The sequence below is a fragment of the Diaporthe citri genome, assembly GCF_014595645.1.
Source record: "Diaporthe citri strain NFHF-8-4 chromosome Unknown scaffold_1, whole genome shotgun sequence".
NCBI lineage: Eukaryota > Fungi > Ascomycota > Sordariomycetes > Diaporthales > Diaporthaceae > Diaporthe > Diaporthe citri.
In genome coordinates, this window is record NW_025064846.1 from 10,260,120 (window position 1) to 10,280,303 (window position 20,184).

Consider the following 20,184-nt stretch of genomic DNA (forward strand, 5'->3'; position numbering starts at 1 on the left):
GTTTGATGCACCGGCGTTGGTATATACACATCAGTGATAAGTTTCTCGTCATCTCCTGGGTATGAGATCCTTCTTTACCGACCACTGTGAGAGCGAATCCTTAATAATGTCTTGCTTTGCAGGTTTTCGTCGCGACTGGTGCTACAAGCTTTGGACTAATGACAAGGTATGGCGGTGAGCGGCATGTCATCTTCATCACAAGCAAGAAAGGGATTCAGATTGTGGGTTCTTGAACAACAGATTGACTAGACATCACCCGTCGGCTAACACATCATAGACGGCCATGACTACCGAGGTCTCGTACGTCATGTCAATGGGCTTCTTGAAGCTTAGCATCCTCGCCCTCTACGGATCCATCTTCCCATATCGCCGCTTCCGTCACTGTCTCTGGGCACTGGGAGTCTTCACGCTCTCATGGTCGCTGATGAGTGCCACCGGCGCTATATGTCAATGTATTCCGATTGAATCATTTTGGGATGATTCTCTCGAAGGCCACTGCATACAGTACGGAATCCTACAGCTTGTCACCACTGTATGCTGTTACGGTGCTGCTCGTAAGCCGTGATAATAACTTGTTGTTGCGCGAGGAGAGAAGAGCTAAAAGTCTACGAACCGCAGGCGAAGCTGCGGCGTTTATATAGTGGGCCATTGTAGTGGGTACCGTGACATATGCAACATCATCACGGACTTCATAATTCTTCTCCTGCCCTTCAGACAGGTCCAAAGGCTGAATGCTTCGAAAGAGAAAAAGAGGTGGATTTATTTCTCGTTTGCCATGGGCGGGAGGTAAGTTGAACCAGTTTTGAATCGCGACTATGTGGGGCAACACTTTTGACAGTCTTACGTTTTAGTGCTTGTGTTGTTAGTATCATCCGTCTCGTGTTCGCTCTCCAAGTCGGCTCGCTCGACGGCTCTTGTATGTCGTTCCTTTGCGTTGCTGCCGTCAAAGCTTGCAGAATCGCCTCTTACAAAGCACATGGTCCCTAAAAAAAAAAAAAAAAAAAAAAAAAAAAAAAAAAAAAAAAAAAAAAAAAAAAAAAGAAGCGATAATTACTAACCTGTGCGCCAAAGGGGATGCGGTACCAGCAGCATGGGCCTCTGAGGCCGAGATATGCGCCGGCTTTCTCGTCGTGTCAATTCCCACCTACCGACCCATCTACCGCAAGATCGTGTACGGGTCTGCTGATGCTCTGGATCCTCGGACGGGAAAGTCCTAGCAGCTCGAGCCGGGATCCCATGAAGAAAAAGCCTTCCACAAGGCGGAAGGTTCGGCACAGCGCATACTCTCACCTGCGCAGTTGGGCATCAGTGTCACTGATGATATTGAGCTTGTGAGACACATTCGGCACAATGGTGCTTGGGTGAGGATGGAAGAGAACGACATTGGTGGACCGGGATTGAGTCCCAATCCGTCTGCGACAGAGCGCTGGTGGTGAAGATCGGAGGGGAGGTCACAGGAGGTCGGCGAAGACGTGCAGACGTGCCGAGGCTTCGCAACATGACATCTGGAACACGCGAAGACAAGTTCCCAATTTGAAGGAATACACAGCTCATGGTTTATCTACGCGATCTTTTGGAAGCGTTGTCTCCTTAATCAGGGACGGAAACTAGAGTCCGGCTGAGGAAGATAGGAGAGAAAGTGAAGCGAGGATGCGCCGCACTTGCGATCTTTGATGACATGATAATTGGGTTTATGGAGAAGCGCTCGAACACGAGTAAACGAGAAAAGTCACGATTTCGCAGATATCATTGTTTATCAATTACGGCCTTAGAGGACCTCAAGCAATGCCCATCACCGATCCAAATATGACGCCTTTCCAACGCCCAGATCTGTAACGAGACCCATGGCAAAACCAAGACCACGGCCAAATGACGGTGGAGAGTGGTAGTGACGGCCACTTTGAAATGTCTCCTATGCAACACGCTGAGCTCCTTCCCATCCGCCTGCAAACCAGATACCTGAATGCCACATGCTGATCGCTCAGCAGCTCCATACGACGGCGGCCTTGGCTATAAGGCCACAGTTGACAGGCTGTTGACAAGCCATCAAAAGACTGTCAAGGCACTGACGTACCCATTCTTGAGTACCTCAAACACGAGACCGGGGAAGCCGTACAACGTAGTCGTAGAGTCCTCGCTACCATCAGCACGCCTGGCACCGACGCCTACATTCGTACTATCGCCGCTGTCTTCCCAGCCCCCAAGAAGCTCGCAGCTACTCCCAGGACTGTCGCCCCAGCCCCGGTTGAGTACCATGCCTCTCTGCTTCTGGAGGGCTTCGGCCTCCGAGGAGTAGATGGACTGCCATTCTTGTCGCAGGTGTTTCGAGATATCGGCGAAGGGCGTCTCGGTGCCGACTGGTGCTTCCGGCGAGGCTTGATCCAGATATGAAATCTCCCATCTACAGCGTCGGTGCCGGTTGAATGGGTACGAGCCTGGCACATTGGCGTGCAGTATCAGCTTGGTTGCCACCAGGCGATCTGGTGATTCCGACTTGATGGTCTTTTCTGGAAGTCCAGACTTGTCCTGGGATGGTGGCGGCTGAGAGGGAGACGTCGGTGTAGACACAAGAACATCGAAACCCAGATAGAAGTAATTGTAGAAACACTCGCCAGACACATTGCCAGCAAAGTCCTCCTCGATTGCCTCGTCATCGTTGGAGTCTTCAGACATTGTATTCGCGGAGGACTGGTCCGTGTCCGTCAGATCACCTGGTCGCCGCAGACCATCACCATCTGGCCGCGTCCGGCTGTTGCTGGCCGTGCGAATCTTGTGGATGTACATGCGCTGATCGTTCTTGCGGTAGATGGCATCAGGTGGTCCCAGTTCCGCAACAAGCTCCTGCGGAGTCGTGTCGCCCAGGAATATCCAAGTAGAGCTGCTGGTCCACTTCTTGAACAACTGTATCTTCCCTCCTCCATGGATCTTAACGAGTGATATCTCATCTGGACAGACATCCTTGCCCTTTGCAAGTGGTGCGAACGACTTGACACTGGGGAGGACCTCGGTCCACAGTGTCTCCCGAGACTGGGCCCAGGAGTCCCCGCTGAAGACTGCCATCGACGTGGCGACTTGCGTGGAAGAAGACAGTAGCGTCACGACATCCTTGTCGGGCGAATAGGCCGACTGTGCCAGAGGAAACGTGAAAGCTACGCCTGGGTACGATAGCATGTAAATCCCTTGCCCATCGGAACCTGGGATGAACTCGCCATCGTAAGTGGGACCCAGGAATCTCTGGTATATGTGTTTGAAGGTAGGCTCGGTGGCAGGTTCTCCCGAGTGAGAATGAGTTGCAGGGTCGGGTGGTGGTTTCACCAAGTCGCGATCTGTGCTCTGGTCCTTGAAGGTGATGTGGTTCTTTGTGAAGTCGACGACTTCGACCAGGCGAAGGCGCTGTTCAGGGCCATCGAAACGTAAACGTACTCCGTTCGCTGGAAGCGTGACTACGACAGGCTCTTTGACCGGATCAGTTGGCGAGTATACTAGGTCGAGCTTCGGGAATCGTTGGGGCTCGGCCTTGAGTCGGGTCAGGATGTCGTGGAGAGATGCGCCGAGAACTGTGGAAGGCGATATCAGCAACCAAGACGACGTAATGTATTTGTGGTAAGAGGCAGCATACCAAGGAATCCCAGTGCGCGTCCTGGATGGAGTTGAGCGCTGAAGAGCGACGCCATGTTGAGAGCTGAGGACATGCGCACCCAAGTGGGAGATAAGGGATTCGCGGGGAGGGACGGCGGTCGGCAGGTGCGCTCAAGTAAACGGAATGGCTGTCTGAGCAGCTTGGTACGTCTGGAAGTGATGGGCTGTGTGGTCAGCCTTACAAGCTTGGTCTGCTCTGCAACAGATCATGTTGTGGAGAGCGGCTGTAATTCTAGTTCACGATCGAAGTTAGAGCTCTCTGCAAACGTACATCGTCTAGTCAGCCTTGGTCTCAGTGTCAATCACGGCCTGCCACCGCCGCGTGATGCGTCTAAAGGCGGGTGGACAGGGGCCCAAGGGGGGTGAGCGGAAGGGAAAGCGCGGGACACTTCCAAAACGTCATCTGCATGTGTCACGCCCGGCAGGAGGGACCGTTTCGACAGGGGTTAACGGTCGTGCCTGCAAGGTCCTATCGATAGTTGCTGCAGCAACATCCATGTCGGGTTGAACTGGGGCGAACGGCCCTGGCAGGGGTGCCGCTGCCCCCAGACCCGCCTTTTGCCCGCTTGTAAACAGGAGCTACGCGCAAACTTCATCTGCTCATGCTAGTCAACCTTGGAGTCTGCGCCCCTCCCCCAATGGATCATACTGGACCCTGTCTGATAGAGCTCCGAAGTGCTTGCTATCAATCTGTTATACCCTCACACCCTCATCATTTGCTTCTACATTCCGACGCGCTGAACACGTTATCAACTTGCCTCGGCTCCCTCTCGCGTCCAACAATAATCACGAGGGACTGATTTGTTTGATTATTTCCCCCCAAGGCACTGCGCGTACAGCAGCGTCCAGTTCGAATAGCAACATCAACCTGCCCCCGAGTCACCACTGGTGCACGCCTTCACCCTGGATTCCAAACGAAAGGCTCCCCTGAGGAGGGGCGTCCAATCCTCAGCCGCCATGCCGCCTCCATCTCGACCTGGCGCCGTTGGTCGCGCAAGCATACGAGCCGGATCGACGACACGCGCCCCCAGTGTCAGGCCCCAGAGCGCCGCCACCGTGACATCTCGGCTCGACAGGTCCGGTGCCGCCTCACGCGCTGAGACTGCCTCGTCCACCAGAACGTCGCCGGCTGCAGGCATGAAGCGCAAAGAACGCGATTTCGAGACGGATTTCAATGTCGAGACAAATATCACCGTGGTAGTACGATGCAGAGGCCGGAGCGAGCGCGAGGTCGGCGAAAACAGCGCTCTTGTCGTCAAAACAAATGGTGTGATGGGACAGCATGTCGAGTTGTCCATGGGCTCAAATGCACTGAGCAACAAGACCTATGCTTTTGACCGTGTCTTCTCGCAAGCAGCAGATCAATCAATGGTCTTTGACGACGTGGTAAAACCCATATTGGGAGACGTGAGTCAGCCATGGGTTACAATCTTTTGGCACCAGGCCGCTGACTCTCATAGATGCTTGCTGGCTTCAACTGCACTATTTTTGCTTATGGCCAGACCGGCACTGGCAAGACCTATACCATGTCTGGTGACATGACCGAATCATTAGGTCTTCTTGCCCCCGAAGCTGGTATTGTTCCGCGCGTCTTGCAAGCTTTGTTCAACAGGCTCGATTCTGATGGCACCGAGAACTGTGTTCGCTGCTCGTTCATCGAGCTTTACAATGAGGAGCTACGCGACCTGCTCACTCCGGACGAGAATGCAAAGCTGAAGATCTTTGACGACCTGTCGAAGAAGGGCCACATGTCAACTTTGGTGCAAGGAGTGGAGGAGCGACACATCACCAACGCTGCAGAAGGTATCGCGCGATTACAGGAAGGAAGTTTGAGGCGACAAGTCGCCGCGACTAAGTGCAACGACCTCAGTAGTCGAAGTCATACCGTCTTCACCATCACAGTCCATGCCAAGCGACCAGGTGGCAGTGGTGAGGACTTCATCAGTCTTGGAAAGCTGAATCTTGTTGATCTTGCCGGAAGCGAGAATATCCAACGGTCTGGAGCGGAGAACAAACGTGCTGCAGAAGCGGGCCTGATCAACAAGAGCTTGTTGACACTGGGCCGCGTGATCAACGCTCTCGTTGACAAAAGCTCTCACATCCCATACAGAGAGTCCAAACTTACCCGACTCCTGCAGGATTCTCTCGGCGGGAGGACAAAGACATGCATCATCGCGACCATTTCACCTGCCAAAAGCAACCTCGAGGAGACCATTTCTACACTTGATTACGCTTTCCGGGCAAAGAATATCAGAAACAAGCCCCAGGTCAACACTCTTATCAACAAGAAGGCATTGTTGAAGGAGTTTACGGCTGAGATTGAGAAGCTCAAGACCGAGTTAATCGCTACACGATTGCGCAATGGCGTGTATCTCACCAATGAGGCCTACGAGGAAATGACTGCTCAAAGCGAGTCTCGCCGTATCCTTGCCGATGAGCAAGCTGCCAAGATTATGACGCTGGAATCAAACCTGCGCAACAAAGTGCAAGAGCTCTTCTCCTTGACTTCGAGTTTTATGGGACTCAAGAAGGAGCACGAGGGCACAAAAGCGCAGCTTGATGAGACGCAAGGCGTTCTTGACCAGACAGAACTCGTTCTGGCAGCCACACGGAAGACGCTTGCCGAGGAAACCCAACTTCGCGAGGCCCATCAGAAGACGGAAGAAAAACTCACAACTGTGGGCGGAGAGCTTATCAACACTCTCAAGAAAACTGTCGGTGATGTGAGCGGTCTGCGAGCCAAGAACAAAAGGAAGTCGGATTTGCAAGATCTCAACCGAAGCACATGGGCTATGTCGCAGTTTCAGGTATCGGATGTCACCGAACTCGTCGAGAGCCGCGTTCAAGAGTTCCGAAACGATCAAGAGAGCCACATCTCTGGCGTTTCTCAGAGAATGCAAGACTTCGTGCGGGAGGAATTGGAGAAGTTGTCAGCTACTCAATCTTTCCTGGACGAAAATCTTGAAAAGTTTGTTGCATCGAGGGACGACCTCGTAGAGCAGAAGCAGCGGTCCAAGGATGACATGGACAATGTCTTGGAAGAGATCAAGGTTGTCAGAGACAACATCAAGGAGCGGGTTGGTGAAAGTCTCCAAGCCATCGCCGCAGCTGCTGAGAGAATAGCCGCCGACGTGATGAGTGAGTTGGATACATTCCATTCTCATCTCCATGCGTCCTATAGCTCTCTTGGCAAAGACTTCAAGACCATTTTCGAGGACTTGCTTCGTCACATTAGTGTTCAGCGAAGCGAATCCGATTCCTTGAGAAGGCAACTGGAAGACGCAAGTCAGACTATGCTGCGATCGAACGAGTCCACTTCAGCCCAAATTGAGACGGTTGTCAATGAGGAGAGGAGACAAGCGGCGGAAGATCGACAGCAGCTCCTAGCACAGATCACAACACTTATCAACGCCCACGCCGAGCAGCAGGAGACTCGTCTGGCCGGCAAGGCTGCCAGGATCCAAGACCGTGTCAAGGGCGCCACGGAAACCTTCGAAGGACAAGTCACGGCGTACTCGACGGGCATGGATGCGTGGGACTCAAACGAGGAGAAACTACTGCAAGATGTGTCCGAGTCTCGCGACGTATTGAAGACGAAACTTCAGGACGACTGGACTGTGAGTTTGATCCCGAATGCAAGACATGATGAAATTGGCGTGCTAATAGAGTTGAAACGCAGGCGGCGAATGAGCATAGTACCTCGATCCAGAAAACGACCAAATCAGTGCACGCCGAGACGGTTCGTGTGGTAGATGAACAGATGAGAGACTTGGATACGCAGATGACAGAGCTCGATGACTTCGTAACTCGAGCTCGATCAGAAAACGCGGGGCACCATGCACAACACACAATCTCCGTGGCTAATTTGTCGGATACAGTCGACTCTTCATTCTCCAACATCTCATCTCATTATAGGGGTACTTTCGACAGAGTGCACGACATCGGGGAGAAGATGGGCACGGAGATCGAGACCCTACATAAAGACCTGCAGCCCCTTGACGACAGTCTTTGCCAGCCTCTGAGCAAGCTAAGGGAAGACATCTCGAGCACCGCTCTCCGTGAATACGAGCCCACCGGAGAGACACCTAAGAGGGTTCAATACCATTATCCTACCGAATTGCCCCGGACTGCCGCTCATGACGTTGTCATCGCCGGCATTCCCCACGCTCCTTTGCAGACACCGAGCCGGCCAACAGCCACACCGAGCAAAGCCACACCTGCACATCCTATCTTCAACGATCTTGATACATCTGAAGAGGCTAAGTCTCCGTCCCGGCCAGCTTCCTCCGACTCTGCAACCAACCCATTGAGCCAGAGTCTGCGAGAGGTCAACGCAAATCTCACAACCACCGGGCTGCTATTCGACCCGACTGCAAGCACAATGTCTGCCCTTCCTCCGGCCGACGATAACACCGTACCTCTTGTCAAGAAGAGCACGTCTAGGATCCCCTCTAAGCAGATCAAAAAGGTTCATCTGGACGGCGTTGAAAACATGCCACCATCAGAATTTTCTCAAAGTGCGCGACGACGGAAGAGCCCTCGACTGCACTGATGTATTGATTCTATGAAAACTATGGGTGCAAGCCAGGCATCGCTTATTTCCTATGTTTGATGTTTGCAGTTCGCAAGGAGCTCGGTGGCGAATTGGTGCACGTAGGGACTCTAAGAGTACGGGGGCGGACTGGACCCAATACATTGTGCGAATGCAGATTCTTGAACGGCGCTGTGTAGGTTTTACTCAGTATACTCGATACCCCTGAGCTAGTGTTTCGGGCTGCTCACTTGAATTGATTGGTTCGAAGTAAACAGTGTACTTGTTTCTCTCTGTGTTGTCAGATCGTCCACAGCATACGCCCTTTGCCAAAGATACCTTCTGTTTGCATGCAACGTGACGAAGTGGTGCAGCGACAAGGGCGTATGGGCTGTACTAGACAGCCCAAAGCGGCAGGATTCTGGGCGAGCGGTTGTCAATGCACGCCCTGTGGGCGGGGAATAAGTGCCATGGTGAGCAGAACGTGAGGGACTCTTGAACCTCATTTGGAGGACTCCGATCCTGTTGGCCTCATATAAATTGCGAATGACCCAGGAACCGAACAGGAATCTCATGGTTGTCCTTCTAAGCATATCAGAGACCGACCAACCAAACCCTATCCGTCTATAACCCTTAGGCCTCGTCCCCAAGAATAAAATAAAATATGGCCGACATAGACAACACCAAGGATCTCACCAAGTTCAAGGCACTAAGTTTCGACTGCTATGGCACACTGATAGAGTGGGAACCCGGTCTGATTGAGGCCCTCCAGCCCGTCACCAGCAAACTCCCCACCGATCACCCCTACGCCAAGGACCCGAAGCTAGCCCTCCTGCGCTTCGACGAGTTCTCCAACGAGCTCGAGCACAAGCAGCCCGCGCTCAAGTACGACCTGAACCTCACCACGGCGCTGAAGAAGCTCGCGGCGGACGTCGGGCTGCCGGAGGTCTCGCTCTCCCAGGAGGACCTGGACGCCCTCGCGCGCGGACCCGGGCGCTGGCCCGCGTTCGCGGACACGATCGAGGCGCTGCGCACGCTCAAGAAGCATTATAAGCTGATTATCCTGTCCAATATTGACAACGCCAACATCGAAGCCACCACGTCGGGACCCCTATCTGCCGTGCCCTTCGACGCCGTGTACACGGCCGAGGAGATCGGGAGCTACAAGCCCGCGCCCGCAAACTTCGAGTACCTGTTCCGGCGGGCGCGGGACGAGCTTGGCGTCGACGCCGGGCCCGGGAGGGGAGGGCTGCTGCACGTCGCGCGGAGCCTGAGGGTCGACCACTCTGCCGCCAAGGCGCTTGGGTTCAGCAGCTGTTGGATCTCGAGGGGTGGGGAGAAGAAGGAAGGGCAGGGGATCGGGGGTGAGTATGAGGCGATGGTGAGGGAGGGCAAGGTCAGCTTCCAGTGGAGATTTGATACGCTTGGGGACTTTGCGAGGGAGGTCGCGAGGCAGTTTGCTGATGAGTAGCAGGCCGGGAGGTAGCATCTGCATGAGTGGGGTCGTCTCACCGCACTGTTCTGCGTTCAGTGGGGATTTCATCTCTGGTAGTAATTCCTGTTTTTTCATTATTATTATTTGGACGGATCAGCACAATCAGAACTAATTTTGTGTTCCTGAAAGCCGACTTGATGTTCTCCCTCTGTGGGACACGCGACAACCCCATGACCATTGAAGCCCACTTAATGAAGGCAGTACTTCGGAGTTTGAGACTGATGTTCCTGAATAACAATATCTGGTGACGACGGGAAACTCTCCCGTTTGGTTTCCTTCGGTGCTGTTGGTGTGTCGTCTGAAGCTATCGTGAGAGCCTTAGTAACTATCTGACTCTCTGATGGTGCTGGCTTCTTTCAATTCCAGGCTCTTGATTCCATTGTCGCATTGTCTAGGAATTCTTTTTGGCCCTCTTCTTAGTATCCTCAGCCCTCCAGCCTTTCTGAACTCGTATGGGCTCAAGAAATCCGTCACGATGAACACCTCCAATCATGTCATCCGTGGCAGCTTCCTTCTTCTCGGCAATCTCCAGGCTGTCTTGGCCGTGGACGAGTTTCATATGCCTCTTGAGATTGAAGGGTCTGTCGAAGCCTTCTAAGGCTCTGTCGCAGTCTTCGTACAGGCAGAAATGTTGCCCCTTGCCTCGGGATGTTGCTCGTTTCTGAGGCTTTTTGGGCGAAGCTCCCTCTTCATCGCCCTCATCATCTGATGTCGGAGAAGTCATCCTGCTCAAGGCCGCGCTGGAATGCCGACTCATAGATCGCGCCTGGCGGAGGTCGAGATCGCCAACGTCCTCCTGGGCCTCAGAGCTGCTCGGGGGCATTTCTCCTCCGGGCTGATACATCGTTGTCACCACCCCACTGGCTCCTGATGCAGCTGCCGTCTCATCGATCTTATGCATCTCCATTCCCTGGCCGAACAGGTTGGCGCACCTCTGTGTCGCCCGGGCGACGACGTCGGGCGGGAATCCCGCCAGCGCCGCCGCGCCCATGACGTCCTTCCAGTCCAGCAGGTTGGAACGCTCGAGCTTCTTATGCTTTTCGTGCTCCCTGTCCTCTGCCACGGTTTTGCGGCGTCTTTTTCCGCTCGGACTGCGCTTGCGTGGCGAATTCTGGCTCGAGCCCGCGGCGGTCGTGGCTTGGTCGTCGTTCTCTTCGTCGGTCGGTGGTATTCTCACTGTCCCTTTGAGAGCTTTTCCTCGTCTTATGAGGAAGTCCCTCTCGCTTTCGCCTTCCTTCTGTACGTACTTGCGTGGTCGGCCGCGGTTGGACTTCTTTTTCACGGATTCATCTGCTTCGTCTCCTGTTGGCATTCTCGACCTGCTGGGAGAGCGTTCTGGAGAGCTGCCAGGTCGGTAGGACTGTCGTGATCGTGGAATTTTCTGTGACCTTTCATGGTCGTCTAGTCCGTCCTCACTTTCAGAGGATGACTCTTCAGAGCCTTCAAGATGTTGGGCACTCGGCATTTGAGCGTTGTGCAAAATAGTCAAAGTATCATCAAACTTCCCGAGAATCCTTCGCGTGGAGGGCCGTATGAGGTCGTATGAAACGTCATCATCCGTAGCAACCACAGGCTTGCAAGTCTTCACGGGAGCCTTCTGCTTTCGGTTTGGTCGACCTTCTGATTTCTGGTCAATGTCCATACTCTCATCATCCTCGCCGTGGTCCCCTGATTCGCTCGGCTGGGACTCATTCTCAGATGCGGAGGGCTCCGTCTTGACAGTACTGTCGTCGCCTTGATGAGATGATTCGGCAATGCCCCGTCGCCGTAAGCGTTCTTTGGCAAATCTCAGCGTGGTCGCCGACACGACCTCCTCGAGTCTGGAGCGGGGCGATTGCTCGTCCGGGTGCCGGAAAGTGAAGACCTCATCCTCGTCGTCGACTATCTTCATGAAATCATCCGGCGGTAGCAGATGTGTGGGAAGAGGCCAGGCAGTCCAATTCCTAGGCGGGGCCCATGAGTTGCTACGGACAGGTCGGCCTGTCTCTGCATCAACATCCTGAACCCAAAAGTCAGCAAGTCTCGAGCGTCTGGTTTCGGGATTGGGAAGGTGGGACGGACCTCTTCCTGGCTAGAACCCTCCTCTGCAGCTGCCGCCCGCTGCTTAAGGGCCCAGGCATTATACAAGTGCAGCGACAGGTCATCATTTCTCAGTCTTAAGAGGGCATTGTAAGCAAGGCGCTCCTCCTCTGTGATGGTGCGCCAGCTCTGCGGGGGACCTTTCCAGCGGTTGGGGCGGTTCTCGTGCAGATCGTCCGAGTCTTCAGACTGGATTTCGGATGTGCTCTTGTCCCATTCTTCATCATCGTGCGAGCTTGCCATTGTTGGTCTTGCCCTTGTTGGCTGTCTCTCCGTTGTTACTGCAGTGGGAGGCCCTTGGGTCGAATTGCCGTTAGCCAATAAGATACCGCATGACACGGGATCTGCAAAAAATACAAGGAAGGTACTCACTTAAAGCTGACCAAATGAAGGAAAAACAAAGTGTCCTGACCAGAAATCCGGCACGAGAAGAGGAAAAAATTGTAACAGAATCCGAAATAGCTTGAAAGAATTGGAGATTGCAATTTTGTGCCTCAGACTTGCTTCACCCCGAAGCAAAGTAGACTGTGGCTAAATCTTACGGTTGGGCCAGACCATGTAATTTTGCAGGTGGTCGGTAGTCAGGTTACAGGCCCTGGCTCAGGGCATTGGCGCTAAAATTGACCAAGTGCAGAGCTACGCAGGCAATTGGGGACGGCGCCCATGGATGACTTTCGCACGGAGGAGCAAAACTACGCAAAAAAGGCACTCACTCTACCCGGCTGTCCCACAAGAGGTTACGCCACGGGAGGTCTTCCCAAAGGGTGCTTTTCCACGGGAGGCTATTCACAGCAGGTGATTACACAGGAGGCTATCCCATAGAAGATAGTCACATAGGAGGCAGTCCCACAGGAGGCAGTCCCACAGGAGGCAGTCCTATGGGAGGCAATCCCATAGGAAGTCATCTCACGGGAGGTTATCCCACACGAGGTTGGCCAGTGGGCACTGCCTAGGCGGTCCACTACATAGATGTTGGGGCTGCAGAGTGGACACCCGAGCGAAAGCTCGTTTCAACATCAGTCCTCGGAGTAGGCAGGCAGTCTATGTGTGGTTCTTAGGCTTAATTGAATTCATGAATGGTATCCTCGACTCCGCTGTTTTCCCCTTTACGCCCGTTTGCCCTTTTGCTTCTCGATCTTTCTCCTCTTGGAGCGCAGCTTCTCGTCCTCGGCGCTCTTCTTTGTGTTGGTATACTGCATCTGCTCAAACAGCTTCCTCTTCTTCTTACTCAACATACCCTTGGCCCTCTCCAGTTCTTCAGCCTCCTCCTTGTTCTTCTTTTCCAGGACCTTGCGGGCCTCAGCCTTCTTCTTCTCCTTGGGCGTTTGCTGCTTGGACTTGACTGGCTTGCCTGTCAGCTCAGCCTCCAACTCGAGTTGCCTCTGCGCTGCGGCCGATTCTTCCTCATCTGAGTCCTCCGCTTCGTCCTCCTCTCCCGAGAAGCCTCCGAACGTGTCGTCCTTAGCGTCTTCCTCGTCCTCCGAGTTGTCGGCATCCATGCCAGTTGCTTCCTCGTCTATCTCAGCATCGCTGTCAGCCAAAGCCTCGGCCTCAGTCTGTTGCTCCTCGAGGGCGATAGTAGGATCGTACTGGCCCTGAACGGGCTTCACGAAGGGACTCAGATGCGGCGGCAGCTCAGCCCCAGGGGCATAGAGGTTGGTGTCCTTCAGCTCCTCGTCGTTAATTGAGTCCCAAACCCATTGCGGCTGCACGTAGATCCGACCAGGTACCCTCTGGTTTGGTGCAAGCTTTTGAGAGGTCTGATTGTCCTCTCCGTCGCCATTGGCCTCCACAGCAGCTTGAATAAGCGGCCTATCGACAATCTGGTGTGTTATCGCGGGGTCGAGCTCATTCGTGGTGAATGCGCCCTCGCCCAACACCGAGTCCCATCCTATGCGCTTGCAGCCAAAAGAACGCAGAATAAGCTCGAGTGGTTGCCGCGGTGTCTCACGCCCGAGGAAGAATGTGCATTTTGAGAATAGTTGAGCAGGATCGTTCGTGCTGTATGAAGGCTGAGGGAGGAGATCACCGCCAGGGACCGCGGGCTCGAACTTGTCAATGGCGTCCGTAGGCTCCTCCTCATTCTCCACGTCCGCGCCCTCGCCATTCTGGTCGTCGCCATTCGTCTCGCCATCCCTCATTTCTCGCACCAACTTGTTGACCTGAGCCTGGACTTTGGGGTCGGGGCCGTGCTCGCTCTCTCCGTTCGTCAGTTGCTTGGGCTCATCTTGAGTCGTTGCGATGTTGGCGCCCTCCAGGGTGAAGGCACCAAGCTCTCCACCTTGATCGTCCTTGGATTGGTCGAATTTTGGTGGGTATTTCAGACCGATCGAGGTGTACAACCTGTAGTTGACGAAACCCAGCAGCGTCATGTAGAACTCAACAAAGGTACCCATGATACGGAAGTCGACATCTCCAACCACTCGCTGGTTGAACTTGTACGGCACCAACCAGAGCACGTCCTCGCCTTGGATGGTGGCCTGGTAGTATATTCCCTTGATCGACAAGAAAGACTTTCGCAGGCTGTGTGACACGATGAGGTAGTGTTCGAATTCCAAGCACAGTTTCTCACATCGAGCGATCATCTTCGCGGGAACGGTTGAGGTGGACGGGAGGTTGGCGAAGAGGAACAGCATCGACAAGCAGTCGTCAAGGTCTCGGAGGGCATCAATGAAGGTGGGATAGCGTTCTCTTATGACGTGGTCGAGAGTATAGCGCGGCTTGCCGTTCTTCTCTGGGCGGACCGCATTGCGCTCGAGACGGGCGGCGTCACCGACATCTCCTCGACCGAGGGCGCGTGAGATCTTCTTCTCAAGGGCCTTCTGATCACGGAACTTCTGGAGCAGTGGCTCATGAAGCAGATACTGGATGTCCTTGGAGTAGTAGAAGGTGGTCGAGGGGGTGGATGTCTTGGAAGCCTTCTTCTTGTCTCTCGGTTCTCGCGGGTAGATGCCCTTCCAGATGCATAGCTTTCGAAAGTCGGGCAGGCTGAGCTGCAGCTTCTTGATAGCCTGGTTGCGGCTAATGAAGTTTTTGGCGTTTCCAGCCTCTCCCTTCTTCTTGATGCGACCCATTTTGCTGGTTGAATTCCAATTGTCGACCTGGAAAAGTACGGTGGACTGGCGCAGCGAGAGAAAGCGCCTCCAATTTTCCCAGGACCGCTTGCTCCTCTTACTTTTCATCGATAAGGAACTTTTTTCGACTTCTGCCGCATTCACCGCCCACCTTGTTAAGGTTAGCGCAAAACTTGGTGCAGGGGTGGACAGCGGAGCTCCTGGACTTGGTCCAGGGGTCTAATGTACCCAGGTACCGCAGCTCAAGTCAGCAAGCTCCGAAGCCAGCCTGGCAGAGCTCCAGTCGAACCGCCCGGCCAGACAGCATCGACGGCACGACTCCCGGCAGTAACCCGCACCTTTCACCTGGAGATGGCCCAGAGATGAATGGGCCAAATTCAAGCCTGAAAAGGCTACAAGGCCTCTACCTGGCTGCCGCCGTCCTGCGACTTGTTTTGTTCTTTGCCTTTCCAGGTTTACCAGAACTGGTGGCTGGGCGCGTCGAGGTGTCGACTCCCGTCACCAGCTTCAAACGATGTATGGCACCCCTTTTCCGCCGTGACCACCTCCATAGCTTTGGCCGCGCTGACCGTTGTGACAGTACAAGAGGGCCTTTTCCTCTACAACCATAATGTTTCGCCCTACGATGGTGGCGTCTACCACCAGGCGCCCTTGCTGCTGCCCGTCCTATCCCTCCTGCCGAGCTTCGCCTCCTGGCCCGTCTTTACGTATCTGCTATATATAGCAGTCGATCTCCTAAACGCCAATTCTCTGATAGCCATCGCGGATTCTGGGGAGGCCGGTTCGACCCTGCGTTTTACCTCTCCGAGGAGGGACAAGAGATGGAGTGGCTTTGTGGTCGCTGCACTGTGAGATTTCACCACCCGGGCGCATTTCTCGGACTCGCGGAGAGCTAACATGGGGCTTGCTAGCTTTCTCTTCAATCCGTTCACAATTGCGACTTGTATTGGAAGACCCTCGAGTGTCTTCACGTCATGCGCCATCCTGCACGCTGTCGCAAAGGCAACCAACGGTGCACCGTACAGTGCAGTGATTGCCATGTCATTCGCCGCTTACTTGTCCATGTACCCGGCCCTGTTACTTCCGCCTTTGGCGCTCTTGGCTTATGATCGAAGCTATGGGCAAGGGAAAACGCAGCCTCTGGCTTTCGTGGCCAAATTCGTTGGCGTTGCAGCAGCCACCGTCTCGGTTCTCTTCCAGATGTCATACTTCATCACTGGATCATGGGAGTTTCTATCCTCGACCTACGGCATCCAGCTCACCCTCACCGATCTAACACCAAATGTCGGACTGTGGTGGTACTTCTTTATTGAGATGTTTGACTCCTTCCGGTCATTCTTCTTGGCCGTCTTCTGGCTGCACTTGTCGTCCTACGTCGCCGCTCTGAGTGTGCGCATTCGATCGCAGCCCCTGTTTGTGATTACGCTGCTCCTGGGTATATTTGGCATATTTAAGCCTTACCCCAGCATCAGCGACACATCACTCTTCCTTGCAATGGTCCCGCTATACAGGCACATTTTCCCCCTGATGCGGTATACATTCGTGGTTCCCTCGACAATACTGTACGCCACGTTCTTGGGACCAGCGTTCTACTACCTATGGATATATGCAGGTAGCGGCAACGCCAACTTCTTCTACGCGATCACTTTAGTGTGGAGCTTGGGCCAAAGCCTGCTCGTTAGTGATCTCACTTTCGCAGCGCTCCGGGATGAGTGGGAAGTGGACAGACCGGAAATGGTCGGCAAGGAGATTAGACAGATTTAGAAAGCCACAACGCGGTTCTCATCACGCCCCCGTACCGTTTCTTCTGCCCATCACGTCAACCAACTTGCAAGGCACATGTTGGCTTGACTGCGTGGTTCAGCCAAGCTGGAGCTTCCTCGCTGCAATGATTACGGCATCATCGAATCTGGTGTATTTCCTTATGTCCTTGATTCGCAGCCCAGCTTGGTCCAACAACCTCCGCCAGTGAGTCTCACGCCTCTCCTGTGCGTCAAACATCACCTTCATTGCGATGTTCAGTGCCGCCGTGTACTCGATGCCAGGCGTTCCAGCCGGCGGCTTGTTGTCGGACAGAACTTTATCGTCAATCACAATGACATTGTCTGGTCCGAGAGCCGGGACTTGGGACTCCAGGATGCGGACGCACGCAACATCGTCAAAGTTGTGGATAATCTGGCGAAAGTAGTAGACACGAGCGCCTAATCTGTCAGATTCGGCGGACTTGCTGCAATGGAGATCTTCTGGGCTTTCACACCTACCTTTGACGGGCTGCTCCATGAAAAAGTCATAAGGCATCTTCTCCATCCCTTCCACCTCGAGCGCCTTCTCAAGTACGTAGGAGTGATCCTGCAAGACAACCCGGCTTCTGAGCTCGGGCAAGGATCTCTTGAGCGCCGCGCACTGGGACCCGTTGCCACCACCGACGTCAACGAATACAACATCGTCGGGCTGTGAGTCTTGTGCGAACTCTGCGGCAAATGACACCACGTCCAGCCATGTCGGCAGGCTGGCGAATTGCTCCTTCATGAAGCTGTGGAAGGCACGTTGTTGGACAGGGTGTGTGTCCATCCAAGTGTAGAAATCTTCCGAGGTGTTCTGACCTAGCTTGAAGGCATTTGATCTGCCATCGCCTTCGGTCAGGGCGCGGTGGAGGGCGGTAAACCCGGGGAGACAATTATCATGGAAATGCGTCACACCGTCAACAAACACTGGCACAAGTAGCGTGTGGGTCAGCTTGGTCGCAAGGTATTGCCCTTGTGATACTTCCGCCGCCATGCCTTGCACGCATGCATAGTCCATGATGGAATCAAGGACGCTGGGTTGAAGCGCGCTTGCTGTGATCAGCGTGGCAGAGCTGACCCCTGTGACGCTCTCATTTGCGGCCAGTGTGGCGAAGATGCGGCGATCTTGACATATCCTCGCGACGACAAGGGGCAATGGCTTTGTGATATGTCAGTATTGGGCCACACGGCGGTGGGTGAACGCAATGAAGCTGTACGAACGGAGTAAACGAGCCTCTGCAGGGTTTCAAAAGGTGACTCCAGTGCAGCTGCCGCCTGACGGCTGAGTTTCAGGAGTTCCTGTTTCTGGGCCTCATCAGCCTGGAAGGCATCGGGAGACTCTACAAGCAGCCTCAATTGCTCCACCAAAGTTATGGGGTCCGCCATTGCTGTTCTATGTTCGACAATCGTGCAGTTGTCGGCTCTTACGAGCCTTGCTAAGTCGAAATCAACGAGCACGGCGAGGTAATTCTGAGGAGCCTTGGAGACAGGTGAAGCTCGCACGGAGAGAAGATTTCGAGAAAGTCTTGACTTGCGGCCGTTTTTCCCGATACCACCTGATGCATCTGCAGTTGGACTGCGACCAACAACATCGCAGTGGATCCATCCTACTGCGTCGAGGTCGCACCAAACCACTCTCAGTAAGACGAAATGAGCACATGAATATCGGGCAAAAGTTCCTTCCGCGCGGCTGCAATCCGTGTAGTCACACCAATTTCTTGAGCTCCAGCTTCATGCATAATCCGGCTGGACGCCGCAAATCCAAGGTGTGTTGGTGGGTCTCCACGCCATGCCAAACGCTCCCAAGCGAGTGTCACAGGCTTCACACAACCTCGGCTGGTGGAAGGAATATTTGTAACGACCTTACCAACAGAAACCCGTAAGTTGCTAACAGGCGAAATGGCCCTGCAAGGAAACATCAACAAATGCTCTGCCACCATCATCTGCAATGGTACTCTCCTGGACTTCGCACCCACCATTATCCTCGCGGGTGCCTGCTCTGGCCTAAGAAATATTTCTGATGCCTCCTCATGAAGGTTCCAACGATGCGATTGCGGATCGTGGTCCTTTCCTAATCGGCCTCATGTGGCCCCTGGTCGGAATTTCTTTAGTCACGGTCATTTTGCGTCTAGTGTTCCGTTACAAAGGGGGAAAGTTCAATTGGTCGGATATCTTCATGGTCTTTTCGATGGTACGTGACCAGTTTTTGCCCTGTAATTCATGAACTGGAGGATCTGTGGCGCTGATCACTCTTCATCCAGCTTGGTATGTTTGGCTGGAGCATCTGCTTAACCATACTCTGCGTGAAGGGTGGTGAGAGGCATGTGTGGGATGTCGAGAAGCTAGGCGTAGATAATCTCGCCCAAGTCCAACTGCTTAACTGGCTCAGTCAAGTCTTTGGAATCCTAGGAATCGCAGCGGGCAAGATCTCAGTCTCTGCTCTACTGCTTACCATGTTGCGCCTCACTGATCTAAGATGGCATCGCATATATCTATGGATCGTCACCATTGGGCTAACGTCGGCCATCGCTCTGTCATGCTCATTCCTCACCATGCTGCAGTGTTCTCCTCCTGCAGCTCTTTGGGATCCTAGAATTCAGAGCAAGTGTATCGATTCGAGGGTCATGTCAGGCTATGGCATCTTCACTGGATGTATGTGGAACTCGGGACCTCATCTCCCTACTGTATGCGATCAGGACTAGCAGTTCTCATAAAGCTGACTCCAAGCAGCTTTCAACACCCTCGCAGATGGGAGCCTCGCAGTTCTTCCTACCACCGTCATTCTCTCTTTGGCCAATAGCCCAATCAAGAAGTTACAGCTCACAATTGTCTTCGGTCTCAACATCCTGACGTGCATATGCTCTGGCATCAAGACCCAGTACCTGGCGCAGCTGGCGAACCGAACCGACTTCACTTGGGCAACGTTTGACATCTTCGCCTGGGTTACTGTCGAATTCTTCCTCATGATCGTTTGCGGTACGATCCCAACATTGCACGGCCTCCTTGTCGCCATCCAATCCACAACTGAGGCGCTGAAGGATGCCTGCTCCTGCGGCACGAGGGGGAACTCCAATGGCAACACAGGCGATGGAGGTCTGAGAATTGAACAGAAAGACGTGGCTGGATGCGACGCGCAGGTCACCATTGGGAGGATGGCAACACGAAAACCTGGGTGGGACAATGCGCAGGGTGGCCGGAGCTCAGAATACCTATTTGAAGACCTCTAAGAGAACTGTTCTGGTGAGGGAGCTCATGAAGAGGCAAGGATGGTCGTGGGACTGTTGGACGACAGTAAAGAGCTGCGCGATAGGGGGAGGGGGGCCCACTCGTCAGCACTCTGATACGATAGCAGCGCCAAACCATCCCGTGCCACTAAATAAGGTAGACGTGAGCCTGAATATCACGTCCAATGTCACCAGGCATATGGCCATACCCAGCTGTTGGTAGACCGGAGACTTGTCATTGATGGTGCCGTCAGATGCGTAATGTCTAGGTAGCGTAGCCTTTGTGTGCTGAAGCACAGGAAGTGTGAGGTAGCGGAGGCGGAACCACCATTCCCACCCATCAAAGAACAGAAGCAAA

General features: G+C 53.9%; 9 protein-coding genes across 9 annotated transcripts; 5 read left to right on the top strand and 4 right to left on the bottom strand.

Annotated features, from left to right (window-relative positions):
- Positions 1 to 158: 158 nt before the first annotated feature.
- INS49_002670 (uncharacterized protein) lies at positions 159 to 1,217 on the top strand (the record flags this gene model as incomplete). The annotated part of the gene is made up of 5 exons (XM_043163477.1): positions 159 to 221; positions 278 to 554; positions 744 to 786; positions 852 to 916; positions 1,072 to 1,217. The coding sequence occupies 5 exons, from the start codon at positions 159 to 161 to the stop codon at positions 1,215 to 1,217; spliced, it is 594 nt and encodes a 197-aa protein (XP_043031983.1).
- An 829-nt stretch (positions 1,218 to 2,046) lies between these two features.
- On the bottom strand, positions 2,047 to 3,674 carry INS49_002671 (uncharacterized protein; the record flags this gene model as incomplete). Its single annotated transcript, XM_043163478.1, has 2 exons — positions 2,047 to 3,557; positions 3,620 to 3,674. The coding sequence occupies 2 exons, from the start codon at positions 3,672 to 3,674 to the stop codon at positions 2,047 to 2,049; spliced, it is 1,566 nt and encodes a 521-aa protein (XP_043031984.1).
- A 922-nt stretch (positions 3,675 to 4,596) lies between these two features.
- INS49_002672 (uncharacterized protein) lies at positions 4,597 to 8,191 on the top strand (the record flags this gene model as incomplete). Its single annotated transcript, XM_043163479.1, has 4 exons — positions 4,597 to 5,046; positions 5,100 to 6,777; positions 6,835 to 7,256; positions 7,319 to 8,191. 4 exons carry the CDS (start codon positions 4,597 to 4,599, stop codon positions 8,189 to 8,191), a joined length of 3,423 nt encoding a protein of 1,140 aa, XP_043031985.1.
- A 643-nt stretch (positions 8,192 to 8,834) lies between these two features.
- INS49_002673 (uncharacterized protein) lies at positions 8,835 to 9,641 on the top strand (the record flags this gene model as incomplete). The annotated part of the gene is made up of 1 exon (XM_043163480.1): positions 8,835 to 9,641. One exon carries the CDS (start codon positions 8,835 to 8,837, stop codon positions 9,639 to 9,641), a length of 807 nt encoding a protein of 268 aa, XP_043031986.1.
- A 415-nt stretch (positions 9,642 to 10,056) lies between these two features.
- Positions 10,057 to 11,987, bottom strand: INS49_002674 (uncharacterized protein; the record flags this gene model as incomplete). Its single annotated transcript, XM_043163481.1, has 3 exons — positions 10,057 to 10,967; positions 11,082 to 11,664; positions 11,727 to 11,987. The coding sequence occupies 3 exons, from the start codon at positions 11,985 to 11,987 to the stop codon at positions 10,057 to 10,059; spliced, it is 1,755 nt and encodes a 584-aa protein (XP_043031987.1).
- Positions 11,988 to 12,850: 863 nt separating this feature from the next.
- On the bottom strand, positions 12,851 to 14,818 carry INS49_002675 (uncharacterized protein; the record flags this gene model as incomplete). The annotated part of the gene is made up of 1 exon (XM_043163482.1): positions 12,851 to 14,818. The coding sequence occupies one exon, from the start codon at positions 14,816 to 14,818 to the stop codon at positions 12,851 to 12,853; it is 1,968 nt and encodes a 655-aa protein (XP_043031988.1).
- A 362-nt stretch (positions 14,819 to 15,180) lies between these two features.
- On the top strand, positions 15,181 to 16,582 carry INS49_002676 (uncharacterized protein; the record flags this gene model as incomplete). Its single annotated transcript, XM_043163483.1, has 3 exons — positions 15,181 to 15,334; positions 15,399 to 15,525; positions 15,730 to 16,582. The coding sequence occupies 3 exons, from the start codon at positions 15,181 to 15,183 to the stop codon at positions 16,580 to 16,582; spliced, it is 1,134 nt and encodes a 377-aa protein (XP_043031989.1).
- Positions 16,583 to 16,678: 96 nt separating this feature from the next.
- INS49_002677 (uncharacterized protein) lies at positions 16,679 to 17,988 on the bottom strand (the record flags this gene model as incomplete). Its single annotated transcript, XM_043163484.1, has 3 exons — positions 16,679 to 17,019; positions 17,080 to 17,761; positions 17,824 to 17,988. The coding sequence occupies 3 exons, from the start codon at positions 17,986 to 17,988 to the stop codon at positions 16,679 to 16,681; spliced, it is 1,188 nt and encodes a 395-aa protein (XP_043031990.1).
- Positions 17,989 to 19,154: 1,166 nt separating this feature from the next.
- On the top strand, positions 19,155 to 19,829 carry INS49_002678 (uncharacterized protein; the record flags this gene model as incomplete). Its single annotated transcript, XM_043163485.1, has 2 exons — positions 19,155 to 19,254; positions 19,333 to 19,829. The coding sequence occupies 2 exons, from the start codon at positions 19,155 to 19,157 to the stop codon at positions 19,827 to 19,829; spliced, it is 597 nt and encodes a 198-aa protein (XP_043031991.1).
- Between the last annotated feature and the right edge of the window lie 355 nt (positions 19,830 to 20,184).